Source organism: Perca flavescens, chromosome 22, assembly GCF_004354835.1.
Source record: "Perca flavescens isolate YP-PL-M2 chromosome 22, PFLA_1.0, whole genome shotgun sequence".
Lineage (NCBI taxonomy): Eukaryota > Metazoa > Chordata > Actinopteri > Perciformes > Percidae > Perca > Perca flavescens.
In genome coordinates this window covers 28490099-28500098 of record NC_041352.1, presented here as the reverse complement: position 1 = coordinate 28500098, position 10000 = coordinate 28490099, and the positions used below count along the sequence as shown (strand labels likewise).

Below are 10000 nucleotides of genomic sequence, written 5' to 3'. Positions count from 1 at the left end.
CGTTAAGGTGTTGGGATGGTACAGACCAAGTTTGAAGTCCATCGGATGAAATCTCTAGGAGGAGTTCGTTAAAGTATAGCACCTTGACTTTTAGGCCTACTTCCTGTTGCCACTAGGGGGCGCTATGACTTTAAGTAAATATCGGACTTTATTTGTCCTCAGGGTCGGACTCTTATGAATCCTGAAAAGTTTCGAGGTAATCGGACAACGTACACTCGAGTTACACCCACTTCCTGTTTCGGCGGCGAAACGCACAAAATGGCCGCCCCACCACGGCCACGCCCTATGACGAAATGTTTTTCTTTTAACAACTTTTCATCTTTAACGTCTTAAGATGGCACAGACCGAGTTTGAAGTTGATCGGATGAAATCTCTAGGAGGAGTTCGTTAAAGTACGACATTTGGAAATGGCCAAAATCGCACTAATTTCGAACATTTAATTCAAAATGGCGGACTTCCTGTTGGGTTTAGGGTATGGCTCTAATGAAGGTTTTTGTACATCTTGACACGTTACATATGTGTACCAAGTTTCGTGAGTCTATGTTAAACGCACTGCAGGGGCTCAATTTTATTAACTTCCTAGGGGGCGCTAGCGAGCCATTTTTGTGCGTAATACGTACATTTTCACCAGACTTGATGCTCGCGCCAAATTTGGTGAGTTTTTGAATGTGTTAAGCCCCTCAAAAAGCCAATTCATTTGACGGGAAAATAATAAAAATAGAAAGAAACAATAATTATAATAATCAAAAAAATCCTTAAAAAAAAACATTAAAATAACCTAAAAAGAACTTTCAAAAAAAGCCTTAAAAAAAAGTAGAGAAAAAAAAACCTACAAAAATCATAACTATTATTTGGTCAATATAGAAATCAGGGTTATTTAACACGATTCCTCGTTGACTTTTGGAAATATGTTGCACTTATTAAAGTCAAAATCAGTGAAAACACCTTCGTACAAAGTCTCCTAGGTGCAACAATCATATGTGTGCTCCGCACAGTTAATAAAAACATCAATCATGTGGCTCCTGATGCATGGTTTTAATGTTTTTAATGTTTTTGGGGCAGTGATGTCATGTGACGTGTGCTGACAGGAAGTAAGTGGGCGTGGCCAGTCACCGTGGTCGGGTCCTCCGTCGTCAGGAAACAGGCGAGGTTCAACATCCTTCAGACAACGCCGAGGCTCCAGACGGGCAAACAGCTGCAGACACACACACACACACACACACACACACACACACACACACACACACACACACACACACACACACACACACACACACACACACAGTTTTTTGGGTGGGTTGCACTGGCCAGTTTTGATTATTGTAACTGTAAATTACGCCTATGTGAGTAATTATAGAAGGATAGTTTCGGGGGTTTTCAACCTGGACCCCATTTCCCCATGCATTGGTGTCTAAATGACTCCCCATCGCCAGACTCCATATAAATAATCAGGACTTTTAGTGTGTATAGAGCCAGCATATCTCCACCAGACTCCATGTAAATAATCAGGACTTTTAGCGTGTATAGAGCCAGCATATCTCCACCAGACTCCATGTAAATAATCAGGACTTTTAGCGTGTATAGAGCCAGCATATCTCCACCAGACTCCATGTAAATAATCAGGACTTTTAGCGTGTATAGAGCCAGCATATCTCCACCAGACTCCATGTAAATAATCAGGACTTTTAGTGTGTATAGAGCCAGCATATCTCCACCAGACTCCATGTAAATAATCAGGACTTTTAGCGTGTATAGAGCCAGTATATCTCCACAAATTTTGCCGGGTCTTCAGCCCCGAATGTTTTGAGTTTAGCCCCGAATGTAACTTTGTCCAGTTTATTTTTCCGAGGCGAATAGAAGGGGCAGCTACGTGCGGGGTCCGACCATGTTGTGTTTGTTGCTATCACATAGCAACCGTCTCTACGTGAGGAAAGTCGGGTGAAGTTTTGGGAGGAATCCTAGCCAAATCAGTGTAATAACCTACATTGATGCCATCAACACAAAGTTTAGGAGCGCAATGCTAATGATTTAGTTTGAAGTTCCTGTGACGTGATGTTTCCAGTCTACGGTTCAGACTCAGACACACGGAGCTCTGCAGCAGACCTGCTTGTGTCCACTCTTTCTGTAAAATGCAGCGCAGCTTCAGGTTCATGGACGCGCTCAGCTGTGGCCATGCTGCGGTAGATGTGTTGCGTTTGTGCCCCGTTTATTTCTGTAGTTTCCGTTTTCCACCTCCGATGTAGAGCAGCGTTCAGTCACTTCTCTAGCTAAACGATTTGTCTCATTCAGAGACCCAAACGGGACTCTGTGTCAGTCAGGAGGTCTGAGATCTGCTGTATCAGCAGAGCAATCATGTAATGCACAGCAGACTATATGGTGCAGGTATAGATTAGTTTCTGAAATATAGTGACTTTATTCTTTATTCTTCTCTACTAACCTAACTTTATTTTTCTCACTTTCACGACTCATCGTCTCCTCCAAATCACAGAGAACACATATACTGTATTTTGAAGGTGCACAAAGTTTTGGACATGAGCAGAAATCTTGCTCAAACACATCTGAAATATTACAGTCCAGGGGTCTATTATAAATTAAAATGAATTAATGTATCATTGAGGTGAATAATTGTCATATGCACATTTAAGGAGGTTACTTCCTCACCAAAAGACGCCAAACAGGAAGTAGGAGTAGCCTAAATGATGCCTAGGCTACAGATATTTGCAGGTTGCAGTATACATTGATTCAGAAAAAGGTAGAAATGTATGCATAAAAATTCACCAGAATGCAGGAAATGAAGTGGTTATGCTCAAAATGTTCAATAAATAATTGTAATTCTTTTTGTGTTATTGGAATAAATAACACTTCTAAGAATCTTTTTTTAGAAAAAATCTCAACATAAATCTCTGAAAAAGGCTGTTGCTGCATTTTTGTTAATTTTACAGGAAAAAACATTATTATTAGATGAGGAGCCTACGATCAAAATAATGAAGTCACTGTCTGTGGATATGTCTGACCTGGGCTGGCACATGTTCACGTTAAAAAGCGTGTGCGTGCACGAGCACTACGGTCACGTGCAAAGTGTCCCGGTTTTAGCTCCGGGAAATCTGGTCACCCTACCACCAGACTCCATGTAAATAATCAGGACTTTTAGCGTGTATAGAGCCAGCATATCTCCACCAGACTCCATGTAAATAATCGGGACTTTTAGCGTGTATAGAGCCAGCATATCTCCACCAGACTCCATGTAAATGATCAGGACTTTTAGCGTGTATAGAGCCAGCATATCTCCACCAGACTCCATGTAAATAATCAGGACTTTTAGCATGTATAGAGCCAGCATATCTTCACCAGACTCCATGTAAATAATCAGGACTTTTAGCGTGTATAGAGCCAGCATATCTCCACCAGACTCCATGTAAATAATCAGGACTTTTAGCGTGTATAGAGCCAGCATATCTCCACCAGACTCCATGTAAATAATCAGGACTTTTAGCATGTATAGAGCCAGCATATCTTCACCAGACTCCATGTAAATAATCAGGACTTTTAGCGTGTATAGAGCCAGCATATCTCCACCAGACTCCATGTAAATAATCAGGACTTTTAGCGTGTATAGAGCCAGCATATCTCCACCAGACTCCATGTAAATAATCAGGACTTTTAGCGTGTATAGAGCCAGCATATCTCCACATGTAAATGGGTGAATTAAGGGTTTATTTCAACCAAACCAGAGTGGTGATTGTTGGAACAGTGGAAAGATGAACCAAGACGGCTTTTGGTAGTTTTATTTAGTGTCTGTCTACTTTGAATGAAGTGTGTTTCACGATAATAAAAGTCCTGATTATTTACATGGAGTCTGGTGGATTTGGTGACTATATTTCACGTTAAGGAAATAGCTTCCCGCCTTAATTAAACAAAGACTATATACATAATCAATGTGTGCTGCTTAAACAGAGCTACATTAATGTAAAGTAACGTGTTAATGTTCTGACCTGAGCGCCACTTTCAGTCATTTCAGCTTCATCTTCCAGACAGAAAACCAAACGCTGCCGCTTCTGTTGAGATCACTTCCTGTTTCTGCGGTATTACCGTAATGGACGGAGAGTAAACTGCTGTTACCGTAATGGACGGAGAGTAAACTGCTGTTACCGTAATGGACGGAGAGTAAACGGCTGTTACCGTAATGGACGGAGAGTAAACTGCCGTTACCGTAATGTGTCTGCTGTGTGCAGCCAACAGGCCCGTTATATGAGGACATATAGGATATGAGGTTGATTATACTACTTCTCTTTAATACATCCACGTATACTGCTACAGTATAAAGAAAGAAGGACGTTTTTTCTACCTTTTTTTGGACTGTGTGTGTGCTCGTATGTGTGTATCTGTGTGTGTATGTGTGCGTGTGTTTCTTTTCAAAAAACATCAACAAAGGTGACAAAAACAATTAAAAAAGTGACCAAACAATTGGAATAAAATCAAGAAAAACGTCGAGAAAAGTGTAGAAAAAGAACAAAATTTTTTTTTTTAATGACACACATACACAGACAAACACACACTGACACACAAACAGAAACACACACAGAAAAACACACGCACGTGCACATGCACACACACACATTTTTTTTTTTAGGTAAAGATAAAACTTTATTGAATTCCCAAACCACCCAGCAGAATATAAAGTCATTAAACACATGAATGCATCAATAATTATAATAGAATATTATAATATTTGTTATCCTGCAGAATGAGGACTTTTACTTTTGGTTCTTTAAGTTTAAATTCTACTTTTGCTTCAGTAAAATATCTAATAACTTTCTGGTGTTGCAGCAGCAAAGAAACAGTTAAAAAAATTATAACATACTACAACAGAACAATTAAAGACAATAACATATTTATGTATTTCATATATGGAGCTGCTGCGTGCAACACAGAGCTGAAATAAACAACAGTCACAGTTTATTTAATGAACAATAAATGATACATCTGATAAAATAATGCCAGTTAAATCTTAAGTGATGAACATGTAACATCTTAAAATTAGGGATGGATCCCTACAGAGATAGACCTTTTAGTTAAAGAGTTAGATCCTTTTAGTTTAACATGAAACAGCCCCGAAATCACCATCACCAAACTCCACCAGACTCCATGTAAATAATCAGGACTTTTAGCGTGTATAGAGCCAGCATATCTCCACCAGACTTCATGTAAAAAATCAGGACTTTTAGCGTGTATAGAGCCAGCATATCTCCACCAGACTCCATGTAAATAATCAGGGCTTTTAGTGTGTATAGAGCCAGCATATCTCCACCAGACTCCATGTAAATAATCAGGACTTTTAGCGTGTATAGAGCCAGCATATCTTCACCAGACTCCATGTAAATAATCAGGACTTTTAGTGTGTATAGAGCCACCATATTTCCACAAGACTCCATGTAAATAATCAGGACTTTTATCATCTTAAATCACACTTCATTCAAAGTGGACAGAAACTAAATAAAACTACCAAAAGTTGTCTTGGTTCATCGTTCCACTGTTCCAACAATCACCACTCTGGTTTGGTTGAAATAAACCCTTAATTCACCCATTTACATGTGGAGATAGGCTGGCTCTATACACACTAAAAGTCCTGATTATTTACATGGAGTCTGGTGGAGATATGCTGGCTCTATACACGCTAAAAGTCCTGATTATTACATGGAGTCTGGTGGAGATATGCTGGCTCTATACACGCTAAAAGTCCTGATTATTACATGGAGTCTGGTTAACAGTCTGGTTAATCAGTCACTTAAATGTTTGTTTGTTTATTTATTTGATTAGGACAATGCACATTAATCAACATTTCTGTAAATGCACCAGTGTTAGCCAGTCGGCTAATTTTAACTGTAGTCCTAGTTGCCTAGCATATGGTCCAGGTTGAAAAATACCTAACACAAACCTTTAAATATATACATCTGACCTCACCTGTCTGTCATCAAATAATCAACCAATCAGAGGAGAGGCTGCAGTCTGACAAAGCAGGGAGCGATGACGTTCACCTGACGGCTCTGCACGTCTCTGTACACCAGGAAAGACTGTCTGGAACAACCTGTCTGTCTCTCTGTCTGTCTCTCTGCGTTTATGTTGCCTGTCTGTCTCTCTGAAGCCCCGCCCCCAGCCTGACTGTCAATCACAACCTTTCTTGGTCTTCCTCTTCTCTTTGCTCCGTTGGCTCTGTCCTGATTGGCTGTTACCGGACCATGTGACTGCTCCTCTGACTCCAGGAGGTATCTGATTGGTGGACCCACCCTCTTTCTCCTCGGCCTCTGAGGCTGCTGCTCCTCCTCCTCCTCCTCCTCCTCCTTTCCTCTTCTCTTCCTCTCTCGTTCCTCTGTTCCTGCTCCCTCCTCCTTCACACATTGTTGTTTCTCCTCCTTTTCTTCTTTTCTGTCTCTTCTCTTCCTCTCTCGTTCCTCTGTTCCTGCTCCCTCCTCCTTCACACAGTGTTGTTTCTCCTCCTTTTCTCCTTTTCTGTCTCTTCCGTTCACCTCCTGTTCCTCTGTTCCTTCTTTCTCTTTTTCTTCTCCTCCATCTCTCCTCTTCCTCTCTCTTTCCTCTCCTCCTCCCTCCTCCTTCACAAAGACTCCCTCCTCCTCTGTCCTCCTCCCTCCATCTTTCTCCTGTTGCCTCCTCTCTCTTTCCTCTCCTCCTCCCTCCTCTGTCCTCCTCCCCCTGCTGTGATTGGCCGCTGACAGCTCCTCTGACTCCAGGAGGTATCTGATTGGTGGACCCACCCTCTTTCTCCTCGGCCTCGGAGGCTCCTCCTCCTTTTCTCTTCTCTTCCTCTCTCGTTCCTCTGTTCCTGCTTTCTCTTTTTCTTCTCCTCCACCTCTCCTCTTCCTCTCTATTTCCTCTCCTCCTCCCTCCTCTGTCCCACTCCCTCCCTCTTTCTCCTGCAGCCTCCTCTCTCTTTCCTCTCCTCCTCTCCCCTCCTTTACACAAACTCCCTCCTCCTCTGTCCTTCTCCCTCCATCTTTCTCCTCCTCCCTCCTCCCCCTCCTCTCTCTTTCCTCTCCTCCTCCCCCCTCCTTTACACAGACTCCCTCCTCCTCTGTACTCCTCCCTCCATCTTTCTCCTCCTCCCTCCTCCCCCTCCTCTCTCTTTCCTCTCCTCCTCCCTCCTCTGTCCTCCTCCCTCCATCTTTCTCCTCCTCCCTCCTCTCCGTCCTCTTTCTTTCCTCTCCTCCTCCCTCCTCTGTCCTCCTCCCTCCATCTTTCTCCTGCGGCCTCCTCTCTCTTTCCTCTCCTCCTCCTCCCTCCTCTGTCCTCCTCCTCACTCCATCTTTCTCCTCCCCCCCTCTCTCTTTCCTCTCCTCCTCCCCTCTCTCTCCTCCTCCCTCCTCCTCCCCCCTCTCTCCTCCTCTCTCCTCCTCCTCCTCCCCCCTTCCCCCTCTCCTCTGTGTAGTCCGGTAGTCGGCCCACCATCGGGGCTTTCTGCGTCTCCTCCACCCGTCTCTCCTCCTCTCTCCGTCTCCCGTGGCGTTCGTCTCCTCTTCTCTCGCTCGGGTACCGTTGGCCCCGTTGCCACGGTGACGGTGATGGCGTCGGCGATGCAGGCGAAGGGCGACGGCACGGCTGAACTTCTTGGTGCAGAGAGGACACCTGAGCCGAAGGCTGCAGACAGACAGGTGGAGCTGCAGGGGGCAGACAGACAGACAGACAGGTTAGGGAGAGACAGACAGGTTAGGGAGAGACAGGTTAGAGAGACAGACAGGTTAGAGAGAGACAGACAGGTAACCCTCTTCATGGTAATCTGACTGGCAGAGTTATGGAACGTAGTGGTGGGATAAGGCCTCCTGGGACACCAACTAAGCCTCAGACTATCTGCACAACAAGCACTTTAAACGTACAGTTTTATATATTCTGTATTGTATTCATGTATTTTTATTTTATATTATATTATTTTATAATATTTTATATTATATTATTTTATATTATATATTATTTTATATTATATTATAATATTTTATATTATATTATATTATATTATTTTATAATATTTTATATTATTTTATATTATATTATTTTATATTATATTATTTTATATTGTATTATATTGTATTATATTAGGCAGGTATGAGCACTGTAATTTCCATTTTTATGGATGAAACTTGACTTTGACAGGTTAGAGAGACAGACAGACAGACAGGTGAGGTTAGAGAGACAGACAGACAGGTGAGGTTAGAGAGACTGAAAGACAGGTTAGAAACAGACGGACAGGTTAGAGAGACAGATAAGACAGGTTAGAGACAGGTTAAAGAGACAGACAGATAGACAGACAGGTTAAAGAGACAGACAGATTAATTAGACAGACAGGTCAGAGAGACAGACAGGTTAGAGACAGACAGGACAGGTTAGAGAGACAGATAAGACAGGTTAGAGACAGGTTAAAGAGACAGACAGATTAAAGAGACAGACAGATTAATTAGACAGACAGGTCAGAGAGACAGACAGGTTAGAGAGACAGATAAGACAGGTTAGAGACAGGTTAAAGAGACAGACAGATTAATTAGACAGACAGGTCAGAGAGACAGACAGGTTAAAGAGACAGACGGATAGACAGGTTAGAGAGACAGACAGGTTAGAGACAGACAGATTAATTAGACAGACAGACAGGTTAGAGAGACAGACAGACAGGTTAGAGACAGACAGATTAATTAGACAGACAGACAGGTTAGAGACAGACAGACAGGTTAGACACAGACAGATTAATTAGACAGACAGACAGGTTAGAGAGACAGACAGACAGGTTAGAGACAGACAGATTAATTAGACAGACAGACAGGTTAGAGAGACAGACAGACAGGTTAGAGACAGACAGATTAATTAGACAGACAGACAGGTTAGAGACAGACAGACAGGTTAGAGACAGACAGATTAATTAGACGGACAGGTTAGACAGACAGACAGGTTAGAGACAGACAGATTAATTAGACAGACAGACAGACAGGTTAGAGAGACAGACAGACAGGTTAGAGACAGACAGATTAATTAGACAGACAGACAGGTTAGAGAGACAGACAGACAGACAGATTAATTAGACAGACAGGACAGGGTTAGAGACAGACAGACAGGTTAGAGACAGACAGATTAATTAGACAGACAGACAGACGGGTTAGAGAGGCAGACAGACAGGTTAGAGACAGACAGATTAATTAGACAGACGGACGACAGACAGGGTTAGAGACAGACAGACAGACAGACAGGTTAGAGACAGACAGACAGATTAATTAGACAGACAGACAGACAGACAGACAGGTTAGAGAAACAGACAGACGGACAGTTAGAGACAGACAGACGGGTTAATTAATTAGACAGGCGGACGGGTTAGAGACAGACAGACGGGTTAGAGACAGACAGACAGACAGACAGGTTAGAGACAGACAGATTAATTAGACAGACAGACAGGTTAGAGAGACAGACAGACAGGTTAGAGACAGACAGATTAATTAGACAGACGGACAGACAGGTTAGAGAGAAGGACAGACAGGTTAGAGACAGACAGATTAATTAGACAGACGGACAGGTTAGAGAGACAGACAGACAGGTTAGAGACAGACAGATTAATTAGACAGACAGACGGACAGGTTAGAGAGACAGACAGACAGGTTAGAGACAGACAGATTAATTAGACAGACAGACAGACAGGTTAGAGAGACAGACCTAAAAGTCTGAATATTTTAGGCTGAACCAGAGCTGTAGCACTTATTAATTAATTACCTGACACAGATAACCTGCCAGGCCACTGATTGGTCGATCCCCTAATAGTCAGGACCAATGACAATAAAGTTTATTCTATTCAAACCAACCTGACAGAGCTGTTTGTCCTCCGTAAGCTCCTCCCCTCTTCCCTCCTTTTCCCCTTCGCTCCCCTTGCTTTGCTGTGATTGGCTGCTGACGGTTCCTCTGACTCCAGGAGGTATCTGATTGGTGGACCCACCGCCTTCCTGCGCGGCCATCTTGC

The 10000-nt window shown here is 42.8% G+C and overlaps 1 protein-coding gene across 1 annotated transcript in view; it reads right to left on the bottom strand.

Moving 5' to 3' along the window:
- The window catches only part of xrcc2 (X-ray repair complementing defective repair in Chinese hamster cells 2), a 9966-nt gene extending 5797 nt beyond the window's left edge, over positions 1 to 4169 (bottom strand). The window contains 2 exon segments of the mRNA XM_028568936.1: positions 1114 to 1195; positions 3993 to 4169. Coding sequence (XP_028424737.1) covers positions 1114 to 1195; positions 3993 to 4013 — 103 coding nt within the window. The 5' untranslated portion in view covers positions 4014 to 4169.
- Between the last annotated feature and the right edge of the window lie 5831 nt (positions 4170 to 10000).